Raw genomic sequence first — 15,369 nt, forward strand, 5'->3', positions numbered from 1 at the left:
GGGGCCAAGGGTGACGCTTGGTATGGGACTGGGAAAGTGCCCTACCCCCTGCCCACTGCCCTTGAGATCCCCAAGGAGGGTCTCCAGCCAGTGCCATCAGAAGGATGTCTGACTGCTGAGCCCTGCCCTGGAGTCCCTCCCTAGGGACAATGGTCCTCCCAGTCTCCATCCCTTGCCCTACTTCTTGCTCTCTCACAGGACGAAAGGATGGGTGGGTGGGTGGGTGGATGTGGTAACCAAGCCTGGTCCCTCCTCCACGGTGACACATAACCATTGCTGGTATCTCCAGCAGACCCACATCTTGTTGGAGGTACCTGTATCCCTCGGTGCAGAGGCAGGAGTAGCCGTTCACCTCGTCCAGGCAGCGGGCATTGTTCTGGCACCGGTGGTCCTGGCAGTCGTCGAAGTCTTCACTGCAGTTGGTCCCCACGTAGCCGGGTGCGCACTCACACCTGGGGCAGGCCGGAGTCTGACGCCTGCCCCTTCCTTTCCCCAGCTGCCAGTGGGTGCCTCCCCCTCCCTGTGCCCCCTCACCGGCCCAGGCTCTGCATCCCTGCCAAAGCAAATCTCTCCTGCCAGGCAGCTGGGAGAAAGGAGGTTGTGGAGGGGGCTCACCTGGGCCCCTGGCTGGTGGAGATGCAGGTGGAGCCATGCTGGCACGGACTGAGCTCGGCCAAGCAGAAATCCAAAGGCTGCTCACAGAAATCCCCTGCGGGGTAGAAGAGAGGGTGGCAGGGGTGCCGAGCAGCTCTGGGACTAGAGGGATCCCAATGGATCAAGGGGAGCCCACAGGTGCTTGGCTCAAGGTAGGGAACAACAGTTCCACAGTTTGCACTGCCCCAGGCACAAGGCTCTGCTCTTGCCTGAGCCAGGCAGCAATGGGTTCCCTTGGGTGCGGGAGATCAGCTTGTGTACCCAGGCTTGAGGCAGCTGGGCCCAGAGAAACCCAGATGTCATGGCAAGGGGCAGGGGGCAGCAAGCAGAGGAGCTATTAGAGCTCATCACTGGGCACACACCCCTGCCAGGCCTGCAGGGCTTGAGGATGGCTAAGCCCTTGTGGTGGGTACCTGTGTAGTGGGCTGGGCACAAGCAGGTGTAGTTTGTGGCACTGAGCACGCAGGATCCTCCATTCTCACAGCTGTGCTCCTTGCAAGGGTTGCTGGCATCACGGCAGCTGGGGCCCTCAAAGCCCACTGGGCACAGGCACCTGGAATGGGGCACACTGTCAGAGGGTGGGAAATGGAGCGGTTCAGGGTGATTCCCCCCAAAAATGCTAGCACAGGACTTTGAAAGAAGGACTTATGCATGCCAAGAGGTGCCAGGGAGCATGGTTGGGTGCCCTGCTGCCAAACACCAGGAACAGGGGCCAGTGGCAATGTGCAGCCCCACAACAGCACATGTGAGGATGCTGAGTTGCCACAACAGGCTGAGAGGCCACTCAGCAGGTGGGTACAGGGGCTGCACAGACCACCTCCTCACCCCTCTCACCCTCAGCCTGCCATTTATTTTCAGCCACTAATTGAGACTCAGCTCCTGGAAAGTGCTGAAGTGTTCGGGGTAGAGTGAGGAATGTGTGTGGGCACAGCAGCAACCCCGGGGCTGCAGCCTGCCTCATCTCACAGTCAGTCCTGCTGCAGCCGCCAGATCCCAGCCCCAGATCCTGCTGCACCTTGCCTCTCCATACCTCCCAGTGTGGCTTGACCCCCTCTTCCTCCTACCCTCATCCCAGGAGCCTGCAGGGCTGGGGGAGCATGGGCAAATTGAGCCAGTGCTCAGCTCTTGCTGGAGCTGTGCTGGCAGAGCTGCAGGCAGGGCTGTGCAGAGCAGGCAGCATGGGTTGGAGCTGCTGGGTGAATGAGATATCCCAGATACATATACAGGAAGCATGCACAACAGGAAGGAAGCGCCAGACTATCTCCATGGGATGCCAGAGATCCACACTGCTGCCCAAATACACATCTTCTGTGGGTTCCTGTCTAGTGCTCACCTGAACCTGGTTCCTTCCACTTCCTGGGGCTGGCAGGTCCCTCCATTGGCACAGGGGTTGGAGGAGCAGCCACTGACTGCCACCTCACAGTCCTTGCCCTGAGGAAACCAGGAGAAATGGGAGTGAGGAGGGTGCCAAAGTGCTGTGTCCCACTACCCCTATCTTGTCCCACTCCACAGGGCACTGCCATGTGCCCCAGGGTCACAGCAGAGTCCCCATGCTGCTCCCTACCCCTCTCTGCAGGTATGCCCCTGACAGGTCAGGGTCCTCTAGGACCAAGGTACCTTGTAGCCACTGGGGCAGGCACAGCGGTATGAGCCAAGTGGGTCATTGTGGCAGGTGCCCTGGTTCTGGCAGGGGCTGGACAGGCAGGGGTTACACTTGGCCTGGACACTCAGGACAGGTGGGCCTGCAGGATGGGAAGTGCAGAGATAACCATCAATGTAGGCAGTGAAAAAGAGGCATCCATTTGTGGGCATCAGTGCTGGGATCCGAGCCCCAGCTGTGGCTGGGAGTAGAGCCTGCCCTGCCATGAGGCTGTGCACCAAGCAATGGGATGGTCACATGCTTGACTGGTCACCAGGGGTGGCCACCAGCCACACAAGGAGACAGAGGTGTTCCAGTTCCCCTTCTCCACATGGCAGCTCAATGACTGAACCACTGGAGTCCTCCAGACTCATGGAGCATTACCCCACCAGGAGCAGGGCAGGAAGCAGCCTAGCTCCTCATCACACCTGCTGCCCTGCCTGAGGAAGGCACAGGTAGGCAGCCAGACAGCACCTCTCACCTTGGCACTCAAACTTCTTGGCAGGGGTGGTGAGCAGCAGCTTGCCTTCCATGTCAGGGGGCCCAGCGCAGCGGGCAATGCCTGGCTCCTTGTACCCTGTCTTGACCCAGCTGGAGAGCCAGCGCAGGTTGCAGCTGCAGTACAGGGGGTTGGCCCCAATGGCTCTGCAGGGGGAGGAAAAGCAAAACTGCACCCATTGCCCTGATGGACGGAACCAGGGTCTTAGACCTTAGGACTGGACACCACTCTGCTACTTGGCTGGGCCGCCATGTAATGGTGGGACCCAATCCTCCTCTATTTCTGGACCCACTAGTGGTGGTGACCATGGTGGGAGGACTGGAGCACACAGCCCCATACTGCTGCCCAGGTAGACAACACTGCTGCCAGCCCCACAGCCCATGCAGTGCTTCATGGCTCTCCTGTACTGTCCACACAGAATTCCTTGGCACTCCCTCTCCAACACTTGGGCAATGCTGCCTGGGCCCAGCATGAACCAGGCAAAGCTCCTTGAGGCTGTGTGGAAACCACAGGACCAGGCTGGGCTCTGCTAAACAACCCTGCAGGGCAGGAACACAGGAGTAGGCTGCAGGGGACAAGCAGAATGTCACAGCCAGGCTTGTGTGGACAGCACTGGGGAAGAGCAAGGAATTGCTCTGAGAGACAAGGAGGAGGAGAAGGAAGAGGAGGAAAAACAGGAGGAGGAGGAAGGGGAGAAAGAGGAGAAGGAGGGAGGGAGGGTTGCTCTGCCCCACAGCAGAGCAGCGCAGGGAGCAGCAGATGATGTGTGAGGCTGAAGGGCTGGATGTCTCTTTGCACCCTCCCACACTGCAAAGGTCAGCAGTGATGGAGGGTCAGCACAACTCACACCTGTGAGCAAGGAAGAAGCCAGCAGCCCAGAAGGCAGCTGGGAGGGACGGCAGGTCTGCTGGGGCTTACAAACCTGGTCCCACAGCACCAACAGCGCCGGCTGGTGACACGGCTCAGCCCTGCGGGAACAGGCAGCACTGTGCTCCAACAAGAGAAATCAGCAAAGAGCCAGGGAAGACCAGACTGAGCAGTGCTGCTCCCAAAAAGCACAGCGAGATCATGATTGGAAAAGAAGAAGCTCTCCACAGCCTAGAGGAACAGCCTGAAACCCCTTGGATGCCAGGAGCAAGACTGGCCTCCAGGAGGTGGGTGGGAATGGCTCAGAAGGGACAGCGAAGGGACCAGTCACCATGAGCAAAGGCTGTGCTCCTGGGGTATAAGCTCTCTCAAGGAGTGGCTGATGCTTGATGACAGACAGATTTGGAGAGGCTACTGCAGGAAGTGCCAAGGCAGCCCCCAACAACCCATGGCCATGCCAGCACCCGGAATGGCTCTACCTGCATGTTAGGGGATGCTGGGGACATGGTGGAGTATGGAGGGACCCCACACTACCTCCAGCTAGAACCATAAGACTATTACAGCAGCACTAAGAAGCTCAGCTGCACACCCAGGCTTGGGGAGTGAGCACGAGGAGGGCAAGCACAGTCTGACACAGCCCCATAAACACTTCCCCAGGTACTAGCCCAGAGAAGAGGAATGGAGGCAGCTCAGCCAACAGAGAAGCTGGGCTCAGACCCGTGGTTTTAAAAGGTCTCCAGAGCCTGAGCCCAGCCTTGCACCTTGTGAAGCAAGAGATACTCACAGGTGGGACAGGGAGGTAACATCTGCAAAGATGCCCTCTGGGAGACTGGAGATATCATTGCCATGGAGAGACCTGCAGAGAAGACAGGGTCCTTTGCTGCCCATTGCTTCAGGATAGGCAGCAATGACTGTGACCAGCTGCGCTGCCCCCACCTCACAGGTGTGGGTGGCAGTGCTGGACTCCAACACACTGACACAAATTCACCATCTGCTCTGAGATGCTGATGCATCTCCCCTTGCTCCTGCTGCAGCCTGTACCCTGACTACCTGCCTGCACCCAGCTCCAAGCAGGCACAGGGGACACAGGCAGCAGCAGAGAGTGGGCTGAGTGGGGCTGTGAGCAGGACTAGGGGCAGGTACTCACAGCAGCCGGAGGGAGCGGAGGCCCTCGAAGGCCAGTGGAGGGATGCACTGCAGGGCATTGTAGCTGAGGATCCTGTGGAAGGGAAGAAGGCAGCAACACAGCACCAGGGGCATCGCCATGGGCATCGCTCCCCTCAGCCACCCCTGCCAGCTCCAGCTCAAACCATAGCTTCAGCCAGCCCAAAGGAGGAAGGTTGGATACCCTGGTGTCCCCAGCACCCTCTCAGTCTTTGAGGTCCCCCAGGAACAGGGAACCTGTGGCATGCTGCAGGGTCTGTACTTACAATGTGGTGAGCTGGCTCATGTTGGTGAAGGAGGAGTTGCTCAGGGAGCTGATCTTGTTGTTGCTCAGATCACTGGAAAACAGAAGCCCCAGCTGGAGCTAGTGAGGCTCTGTCTCCCCTCACTGCTTCCCTGCCTGCTCAGCTGTAGTGAGGTAGGATCAAAAGTACAACCTCCAAGACACTACAGGGCTATTGCACAGAGTGATGGCAATGATGCCACTGTCCCCTCTCTGCCTCATGCCCAACCCCAGCAGAAGCTGTGTCAACCCAGTGAGTGAACATTGCTGTCAGCCAGCTGTGTCCCAGTGCAGAGGGGACACAGAGGGGTACCCTGCACTCTGTCAGGCCCCTTCTCAGGATTGCACATCATGGGAACAGGGAACAGCCCCTGTCCTCATCCACAGGTCCCAGCAGTAGGACCAGCTGCCTGGGTTCTTGCCCCTGGCTACTTACACAAGCTGCAGGTACTTGAAGTTGGAGAGTTGCCCTGGGACCTGAGTGAACTGGTTTCCATCCAGATAGCTGCAAAGGAGAACAAAAGCACCTCAGAATGGCAGAGAAGCAGAAGGTCCCCCTCTGACCTCCTGTTGCTCCTGCACACTGCCACTGACTTCAGGCTGTGAGGAGCATCTCCAGCATCACCTCCTTCCTGGCACCCAGGGCCCCTGGGGGCAACTGGGGACCCCTGGCCTGGCAGTGGGGCCAGGATGCAAGCACATTAGCACACCCAGGGACTCTGCATGTGGTTCCCTGGGGACAGTCCCCCAGCAGCTTGCGTGCATGAGTGCAGCCAGCCAAGTGCTGCATTTACACATCCCCTGTGAGCGTGGGCGGCTGTAACTGTTCCCCAGGCATGTGTGAGAGAGAGCAGAGGATGCAGGGAGAGGAGGGGTGTGCAAGACAGTGCAGGGGTTTGAGGGGGTGGTGTACATATGTATGTGCACAACCAGTGCCTACACCCCCTGTGTGCAGGACTTGCTGCTGCTCCCCACCCTAGATGGGTGCAGAGACCCTTGTGCAGCGATGGGCATAATGGTGCCTGCACATCCAGACCTGGTATGGCTGCTTGGGTATCTCCCTGGCTCTCATGGTGATGGGTGGCTGATCCCAGGCAAATCATATCCCCATTAATTGTGTGATCAGAGCTGAGGCTGCCAAGAGCATCCCCACAGCCATGGTGAAAGGTGAGAGGAGCCAGGATGCTGGCAGAGGCAGGATGGCTCCATCCCCACAGAGCCCTGGGCTTCATGGCTGCAGCGGGTGGCTGTCTCCTGCTGCCCCTTCCCAAGGGCCAAAGAGTAGGGACCTGGCTGCTATGACAACACCCCTTGCACATTACCCTTGGTAGCCCTCAGTGGGAAGAGAGGCTCTTGACAAGCCCCTTGCTGGGATCAGGGTCCTTTGTTTGGGTAGGGATCCTGCTCCCAGTACTGGGCTGGGGGTGTGGGAAGGACCATCTCTGCCTTGACATCTGCAGCACCCTCCTGACCCTGAGCTGCAAAGCTGTTTGCAGTCGGGAGGGAGAGCCTGGGCAGAGCCTGCCACTCACAGTTCTGTGACGTTCTTGGGGATGCCCTTGGGCAGGGCCTTGAGGTGCTTGTTGCTGCAGCGGACGACAGTGTCGAGACAGGTGCACTCCTGCGGGCACTGCGGCCGGGGGATGCAGCTGGTCTCCTCCTGACCTGCACCAGGCACAGACAGCCACGAAGTCACCAGGGCCCAGCTCTCAGGCACCAGCTGAGGTTGGACTCAATGCCCTGTGCCCACCTACAACTGCTTCCCTCCCATGCTGACCACCTCCCCTCACCTCCAAAGCAGAGTGCTGCAGGCAGCCCACTCGCAGGCAATAGCCTTAGCCCATCTGAGAGCCAGCAGTGCAGGAATCGCTTCTGTGCCCAGAAACCACCTGCCCCATTGGAATGGATGCAAACAGTCTGCTCAAGGCTACTCTGGTTTTCACAACTTCTGAGCGAAAAATGCATTCCCAGGGATGGCAGAGAGGAGGGCACTAAGGAAGAGACTCAGCCCTTCAAATCCTCCTGAAATAACCTCCTTTATCAACCTGGTGCAGGCTAGAGGGAGCAGAGCCTGCCCTGAGCCACCACAGGGGCTGGCACCGCTCCCCTTTCCCTACTGCAGCACAGGGCTCCTGTGGGAGAGGCGTCCCCAGGGCAGCCGTATGCTAACTCGCACTGCTAGCAGAGGCACAAGATGCAACCCTTCAGTTTTTGACGTGGTGGAGGAGGGAAAGCAGAAGAAATGATGATTTGTTTGCAAATATTTTCCAGAGGGCTCAAAAGCTGTTCTAAATTCAAAAGTTTCAAAAAAAAGGGTTTTCTCTCAACACACACACTCCCTGCCTGCTCCATCTGCCCAGCTCCAGTGCGTCTGTAGGGCTGGGAGAGGAAGGAGGGAAGGAGCAGGGTGAATCTGATCCTGGTGGGTTTTGCCTGCACGCCTGCCCCAGCCAGCACCCAGAGCATGGCGATGCAGCATGGACCTGCCTATGTACAATGGCCACACTGTGCAGTGGGTGCAAACTCTTCTCCTTGCCCCAGGGCAGCTTGTGGTGTTTGAGAGCAACCTCAAGGGCTGGGTAGCCAGAGGGGAAACTCATGCATTATTATGGAAGGGAGTCAACAGGCTGGGGAACCTCCCCAGCTACCAGCTTGCTACGGGGCACTGCCAAACATCCCAGGAACAGGTACGGTGCTGGGACAGGGAGCACAATGCCAGCCTGGGATGAACAGCAACCTGGTATCTCCTCACCCCCCAGCGCCACGAGGCCCGTGAGTTACCTTCCTCACACCTGAAGTCGGGGAAAGCCACGTCCTGGAGCGGGATCTGCCGCAGGAAGTCAGGGTTTTGGCACCGTGGGTTCCCTGTCACAATCTTCCTTCTGCGCAGCCAGTCCCCCAGCCAGGCCAGCTGGCAGTTGCAGTTGAAGGGGTTGGCAAGGAGGTTCCTGCACACGGAAGGGAGGAGCACAAGGGCATCACCGAGCCGCCACCGGGCAAGGAGAGCCTCGGCAGCCCCCCGCTGAGGTGGGGCCCAAGACGTACAGCGTGGAGAGGGACTGCAGCGTGTCGAAGGCGCCCGGCGCTATGGTGCTGATCTGGTTGTCGTAGAGGGAGAGCAGGCGGACGCTGCGCAGCCCTGTGAAGCTGTCGTTGTGGATGCAGCTGATGCGGTTGTTCCTCAGCATCCTGTGGAGGGAAGGGGATGAGGGCACCCAACGACCTGCCTGGGTGCCACAGGGGAAACCCACCTCACCAGTGTCTGGCCTGTGCCCACCTCGCTGCCAGGCAGCGGAATGAGCCTGAGCCAGTACCTAAGAAGTAAAAAAACTGCCCCCCCAGCTCTGGATACAGCCAGCAGATGGGTAAGGCACTCCTGAGCTGGCCCCACAGTGATGTGGAGAGCAGCAGCCCAGGGCAGGGCAAGGGAGAAAGGAGCAGGGACATTGCTGCCCCTGTGCCCATGGTGGAGGGGGCACTCACAGTGTCCTCAGCCCATCCAAGCCCCTGAACATGCCACTCCGGACAGACTCCAGCTGGTTGACGGTGAGATGCAGCTCAGTGACTGAGGATGCCCCCTCAAATGCCCCGTCCTCAATCTCTGACACCTTGTTGTTGCTGAGGTTGCTGTGGAGAGAAGAAAGCAGGCTGGGATGGGGAGATCTGCCATGACCTCATCCTGAAACATCCAGGTCCCACCTCAGGGCATGATATGTTCCCCATTTCATGCTCCGGGCTGCCCTGCCATTGAGACCCTCATGTGACTTCCCATCCCTGGGCACTCCCAATGGGGCTGTGCCAGCTTGATGCTCACATTTTCTTCAGATGTGGGAGTTTCTTGAAGATGCCAGTGGCCTCCACGACAGAGATTTCATTGTTGTTCAGGCGCCTGGGGTGGGCGAGAGGGAAGGGCAGGAGATGGCTGCGAAGGAGCTGGCACAGACCAAACCCGAGCCAAACCCCAGCATCAGCAATGCTCCAGCTGCAGGAGGGAAAGCAGGGCAGGAGGGAGGAAGATCTTACAGCTCAGCTGTGGACTGTGGGATGCGCTCTGGGATCTTGGTGAGCCTCAGGTTGGAGCACTCAACCACGTTGGCTTCGCACCGGCACTTCGGGGGGCAGATGACATCACTGTTGCACTCACTGCTCAGCTGGTAATCCTCTGTCCCTGCACACACACCAGGGCAGTGTGAGCTCCAGTGGGCAGAGGCACAGGGGCTGCACCTGCCTGCCCCTCCTGTGATCCTCCCACACCCCGAGCTGGGCTCCAACTCTTCCCCAACTCAGAATCACAGAATGTTAAGGGTTGGAAGGGACCTCGAGAGATCACCCAGTCCAACCCCCCTGCCAGAGCAAGGATCAGCTAGAACAGATCACACAGGAACACATCCACACGTGTTTTGAATATCTCCAGAGAGGGAGACTCCACATCCCACCCCAGGCAGCCTGTTTCAGTGCTCTGTCATGCTCACAGGGAAATAATTCTTCCTCCTGTTTCCATGGAACTTCCCATGCCTCAACTTCCACCCACTGCCCCTTTTCCTGTCATTGGGCATCACCGAGCAGAGTCTGGCTCCATCCTCTTGCCACTCACCCTTTACATATTTATAAACATTAATGAGGTCACCTCTCAGTCTCCTCCAAGCTAAAGAGCCCCAGCTCCCTCAGTCTCTCCTTGTAAGGAAGATGTTCCACTCCATAATTTTTGTGGCTCTGTGCTGGACTCTTTCAAGAAGCTCCCTGTGCTTGAACTGAAGGGCCCAGAACTGGACACAATCTTCCAGATGTGGCCTCACCAGGGCAGAGTAGAGAGGGAGGAGGACCTCTCTTGACCTACTGACCATACCCCTTCTGATACAACCCAGGATACCATTGGCCTTCTTGGCCACAAGAGCACGTTGCTGGCTCATGTTCAACTCCCCTCATCCAAGCCACTGCACACATATTACTCCTCTCTATGCTCAAAGCAGCTCATTTGTCCTGGGTACATGGGGGCACTGCACTGCCCACCACCCACTACCCTCCTGCAGTCAGAGCTGAGCCCCAGGGACACCTCTGGGCTCATCCCAGTCACAGCAAGATGGCAGATGCCACAACATGTCCTGGTACCCAGCACTCTGTTACTGCAGCACCTGGGAACTCACAACAAGAAGTGATGGGAAGCACAGAGAAGTCCTGCTGGTCCAGACTGCAGGGCTCTGATACAACCACCCCAGAGGCAGCCTAGCCAAGAGGGCTCTGTGCCCACACACCGCCCTGCCCACCACACGTGTTCCTCTTCCTCTTACCTGGAATGAAATACTGCTCTTTGGCTGCAGGGGGAAAAAAAGGCACATCAGGGCCCTGAGCATAGTGACAGCAGGGCTGGGGCAGGGCTGGGAAGAAGGTGGCATCACGGGGACGGGGGCGGCCCTCACCCGAGCAGCGAAACTTCTTGCTCTTGATCTGGCCGATGCGTTTGTTGGCCAGGCGCCGGGGGCTGGCACAGCGGGCACCGCTGGTCTCAATGGGGTTGGCACGAAGGAAGTCTGCCAGCCACTTCAGGTTGCAGTCACAGACAAAGGGATTCTGGGCCAGATGCCTGAAACAAGTGACAGCAGGTGACACACTGCTGGGGGGGCAGCGTGTGACCACCAGCTCCAGCCCTGGCTACCTGCCGAGATACTTCCCCCCCAGAGGCAGCCACCCGCTCGGGCACTGGAGCTGGCACAGGCACTCACAGGGTCTGGATGGCTCGCAGAGAGGTGAAGGTGCCCTTGGCCAGGCTCTGGATCTTGTTGTCATAGAGTGAGAGCAGAGAGAGGTTCTGCAGGTCCTGGAAGGTGTCTGCTCGCACACAGTTGATCTTGTTGGCATTGAGGAGCCTGGCAGGGAGGGAGGGAGCTCAGTTTGGGAACTTCCTTCACTGCACCACAAGTGCTGGGGAGCTCGGCCCCACTTCTCAGTGTCCTTGCAGAGCATCCCACCCACCACCAGTGCCTTACAGCAGCTGCAGGGCAAAAAGTCCCCCAAAAACGCCCTTGGGGAGGTCCGTGATCTTGTTGCCATACAGCACCCTGTGAGAAAAAGGCAGGTGTGAGAGGAATGGAACAGCATGGGGCAAAACTCAGAGGGCACAGCATCCACCACACCCCACCCCTGGTGCAGTCACTTACAGGGAGTTCAGCGAGCGCAGCCCCTGGAAGGCATCAGGGGCGATCTCCGAGATCTGGTTGTTGCTTAGGTCTCTGAAACCCAAAAGGATAAAGTGGCCTGGTCCCTTCTTCTCTCATTTCCCCATCCTTCCACTGGGTCCAGAGTACCACCCCCAGCACATGATATACAGAACTGGGGGTATCCAAGAACCCATCCCAGAGCTGCTGTGTGGGGCACCCCTGTCATGGGAATCTCAGGTAGTGACAGGACTAGGGGGAATGGAATGAAGCTGGAGGTGGGGAGATTCAGGCTGGATGTGAGGAGGAGGTTCTTCACCATGAGAGTGGTGAGGCACTGGAATGGGTTGTCCAGGGAGGCGGTCGAGGCCCCGTCCCTGGAGGTGTTTAAGAGCAGGCTGGATGAGGCTCTGTCCAGCCTGGTCTAGTGTGGGGTGTCCCTGCCCATGGCGGGGGGGTTGGAACAAGATGATCCGTGTGGTCCCTTCCAACCCTGAATGAAACTATGAAACTATGAAATGCCCCATATCTGTCAGAGATGGGGGCTGCAGGGTCAGAGCCACAGCCAGCAGGGAGAAGGGTGCTGGGGCTGAGGGTGAGCTGGTAGGGGCTGTATGCTTACATCCTGCGCAGCTTCTTGTAGGGAGAGAAGGCACCTGGGGGGATGGACTTGATGCCGTTGAGCTCCAGGCGTCTGCAGAGAAAAGGGGGGATGAGAGCTGTAGGGCTGGCCAAGTCCTAGCACCCCAATGACAGTGCTGGGGGGCTGCAAGACTCCCCAGGCTTGCAGTAGGATACCCTACTGGGGTGGCATTATTCACCCCAAGGACAACTTGCAGCCTGGGATCAGGGCCTTCTCCAGCAGGGAGGGGTGCTGCAGATGGGGGACCGTGCTGGCAGGGGTGGGGTGAGCACCTCCTCCCCCACAGCACCCTGGGTTTGGGGGATGCCTGCTGCCTCCCACGTGCTTTGCGTGCCACCCCAGCGGGGACTTTGCACCATAATTAGATTTCCCTAAGGGGATTATTTGTTTGTTTACATTTTTAATGCAGCTAAATCCAGGGATGCAGCATGGGAGAAGAGCAAGGAAGGCTGCCGTGAAGTGGCTGAGCCCTGGGGCTTGCCCCTGTGTTTCCACTGCCTTGAGCCATCCGGAGCCCAGTGATGACGGTGTGGGGTCCATACTCACATTTCTGTCATGGTTTCAGGCAGGTTGGCAGGGATGGCTGTCAGCCCCTTGCCTCGACAGTCCACGATGCCATTGCTGCAGGTGCACATGGCTGGGCAGGAGCCAGAGGACAAGCTACAGAGCTGGACACGTGCTGAGTCCGTTTGTCCTGTCAAGGAAGCAGTCAGCACGGGAACTGCACGAGCTGAGCCAGGCAGGGGGCTGGCAGCACCCTGAGTAAGGGACTCTGGTGACAGCTTGATGTGCCAGGACAGCTTGTGGCACCTTTGAGCTGCTGCACAAGATTTTGGTGCATTCCAAACCTGCACAAAAGGCATGCAGCTCCAAAGGCACAGGCTGATGCACACTTCACCACACTGGTAGGGTGGTGGTCTCCATGCGTCATCCCCACACCTGGGACAGTGTGGACCTGAGGTGACCCCACAGCATGCACCCAGTCTCACAGGTGGGGCACACGTCAGGGAGCAGAGAAGTGCTGCACTGATGGGATAGGCTTTGCCCCTCAGCCCGTGTCCCCAGCCTGACACCTAGCATCAGCCATCTGTCACCTGCCCTGTGCCCCCTCACCAGAGCAGCTGAACTCATTCTTCTGGACCTCTGCCACGTTGAGGCCGCGGAGCTGGGCCGGGGCTGCGCACTGGGTGAAGAGGCCGATGGAGGGTCGCTGGCGCAGCCACTGCGAGAGCCAGGCCAGGTGGCAGTCACAGAAGAGGTGGTTGGAGTGCAGGCGGCTGCGGGCGGACGGGGCAGTCATCAGCCATGGCACAGCTCCTACCCACCCGCTGCCATCCAGCTGCCCAACCTGGCTTATCCCAAAGGTTGGGGGCATGCAGAGGGAGACACGGAGGAGCCTGAGAGCATCTGTGCTGGTTGCCAAGGCCAACTTGCTTGCCAGTACAAGGATGCTCTGCAGTGGTATCCCATCCATGCCTTCCCTGTGGTGCTGGCACCAGCAGAAGAGCTGGAGACATCCCACTCCAGCTTGAGGGGTCCCTCCCATACCCAGGGGCCCAGCACTCACAATGTCCGCAGCTTGGGCATGTGGTTGAAGCTGGACACAGGGATGGAGGTGATATTGTTGTTGTTCAGGGTCCTGTAGGAAATCAGAGGGGAACAGGTCAGGGCAGCCAGGCAGTCAGTGGGAGTGTGAGGTGGTCAGGGTGGCACCAAACCCCTGGGATCAACAGCATCCATCCACCCCCCAGAACAGGATGGGTGGAGGGGTGGATGGATAGTTGTGTGGGTGGGTGGAGAGGTGAAGGACAGGGACAGCCCAAACCCTCAAGTAGGGGTTTGCTCCCCTTTCCAGATTTCTCCCCTCTACAGCCAGCTGCAGCCAGGTGGACTCCCTGGGACAGGATCAGGCCCTGGAGCACAACTTTGTAGCAGTGGTACCAGACCCCTGCTCAGGTCCTCCTTGGGGCCAAGGAGAGATGGCATGCTGGGGATGTCCCTGCAGCACCTCTGTGAGTAGGGAGCACCCAAGGACACACTAAAACCCATGTGAGGCTTACGGACTGGAGGCCCCAGACAGTCCCTGGCCACTTACAGGACCTCCAGTCCCCGCAGGGCACGGAAAGCTCCATCCTCGATGCAGCTGATCTGGTTCTTGTCCAGTTGCCTGATGAAGAAATACAGAGGGAGCTTTGTTGGGACAGCCCAGGCAGAGAGTGACCAGTGGTTCCTGATGGTTTCTGCCACTGGACCGGACCCCAAACACCCTCCCTATCTGTCCCTGTTGAGACTCACAGGTTCCTGAGGTCGGTGGCCCCACGGAAAGCTTTCCTGGGGATGGCCTGGATGAAGTTCTCACTCAGGTCCCTACAGCAAAGACAGGAAAATATGCTGTACCTGCAAAGCATGATGTCCCATAGACCAGGATGCCCAATAGACTAGGATGTCCACAGGCAGGACCATGCCCTGGTGCTTGAGTGATCTCCTGGGGCCTCTGGGAGATGGTAATTTGGGTTCCTGGTTGCTCACTGTGATGCTGGCTGTCCCCAACACAAGTCTGGTTCAATCCATGGTGGCTGCAGTGGCTGGGCCTTCCCAGGCACTACTGTCCCTGGCTCTGATCAGCAGAGCAGCAGGGCACAGCTCTGTACTTAAATACCACCCTCTGACTGTGGTAATTACAGATCCCTGCTGATTAGCTGGTAATTATACACGGTGGCTCCAGCAGGCATTCCCATGGAGCCTGCCCCACACTTTAGAGGGCACAAATAATCAGGTCATGAATACTTCATTGCTGCATGGCACTGTCTGCATTATCACCTGCACTGCAGTCTCAGGCCTGCCTGGGCTCTGTGTGGCAGGGCTGGCAGTGGGTTGGATCCCCCACCATGCCTGAGCTGGCTTTTAACAACTATGAAGGCAAAAAATCTCCCTGCAAGCATCCCATCCTTGGGGGGATCTGTCTGTGGTATTTGTGCCCCATAGCTCACATGCAGCTATTCCCTCTCCCACCTCAAGGGCCAAGAGCTCCTCCAAACTTGACAAGCGCATGTCTTACTTGTCCCCAGCTCCATGTCAGCACTGTCCTGCTCCTGCTACCCATAAGGCAGAAGACCAAGTCCCCAGCTCCCTCCTGGCACAGGGAAACTGACTTACAACATGGCATTTGTCCTATGCAGCAAGTCCATTGGTGAGTGAGGAGCATGACCATGACATCCTACACAGATTATGCATCCTCCAACGTCACACAGGCTACACAGACATCCCAGGCGGTTTGGAGTGTCCCTGGATGCCAGCATTTCATACTCTGTGTTCACCAGCTCTGTTTCAACACAACAAAGTATGTTCGCTACTGATACCCCAGGGCAGTTGGGCTGGGTCAGGATGGAGGCACAGCACCCACACCCCTCTCTGTGCCCTCCTTTCCTCAGGAAAACCAGCTCAGCATGGCTCACAAGCTGCTTGCAA

General features: G+C 58.2%; 1 protein-coding gene across 1 annotated transcript in view; it reads right to left on the minus strand.

Moving 5' to 3' along the window:
- SLIT1 (slit guidance ligand 1) overlaps positions 1-15,369 on the minus strand; it is a 65,478-nt gene that overhangs the window by 4,163 nt on the left and 45,946 nt on the right. Inside the window, exons 5-31 of the mRNA XM_068139540.1 lie at positions 14,197-14,268; positions 13,997-14,068; positions 13,469-13,540; positions 13,015-13,178; positions 12,448-12,595; positions 11,881-11,952; positions 11,262-11,333; positions 11,091-11,162; positions 10,827-10,970; positions 10,524-10,687; positions 10,395-10,418; positions 9,130-9,274; positions 8,921-8,995; positions 8,590-8,733; positions 8,152-8,295; positions 7,888-8,054; positions 6,639-6,771; positions 5,543-5,611; positions 5,090-5,161; positions 4,807-4,878; positions 4,444-4,515; positions 2,775-2,938; positions 2,272-2,396; positions 1,988-2,085; positions 1,068-1,207; positions 616-709; positions 315-452 (exon numbers count right to left, since the gene is read on the minus strand). Of these exons, the coding sequence (XP_067995641.1) occupies positions 315-452; positions 616-709; positions 1,068-1,207; positions 1,988-2,085; positions 2,272-2,396; positions 2,775-2,938; positions 4,444-4,515; positions 4,807-4,878; positions 5,090-5,161; positions 5,543-5,611; positions 6,639-6,771; positions 7,888-8,054; positions 8,152-8,295; positions 8,590-8,733; positions 8,921-8,995; positions 9,130-9,274; positions 10,395-10,418; positions 10,524-10,687; positions 10,827-10,970; positions 11,091-11,162; positions 11,262-11,333; positions 11,881-11,952; positions 12,448-12,595; positions 13,015-13,178; positions 13,469-13,540; positions 13,997-14,068; positions 14,197-14,268 (2,928 nt within the window). The remainder of the gene's footprint in view (positions 1-314; positions 453-615; positions 710-1,067; positions 1,208-1,987; positions 2,086-2,271; positions 2,397-2,774; positions 2,939-4,443; positions 4,516-4,806; positions 4,879-5,089; positions 5,162-5,542; positions 5,612-6,638; positions 6,772-7,887; positions 8,055-8,151; positions 8,296-8,589; positions 8,734-8,920; positions 8,996-9,129; positions 9,275-10,394; positions 10,419-10,523; positions 10,688-10,826; positions 10,971-11,090; positions 11,163-11,261; positions 11,334-11,880; positions 11,953-12,447; positions 12,596-13,014; positions 13,179-13,468; positions 13,541-13,996; positions 14,069-14,196; positions 14,269-15,369) is intronic.

The sequence above is a fragment of the Melanerpes formicivorus genome, unplaced genomic scaffold, assembly GCF_026170545.1.
Source record: "Melanerpes formicivorus ecotype bairdi unplaced genomic scaffold, bMelFor1.0.p_v2 SCAF_6, whole genome shotgun sequence".
NCBI lineage: Eukaryota > Metazoa > Chordata > Aves > Piciformes > Picidae > Melanerpes > Melanerpes formicivorus.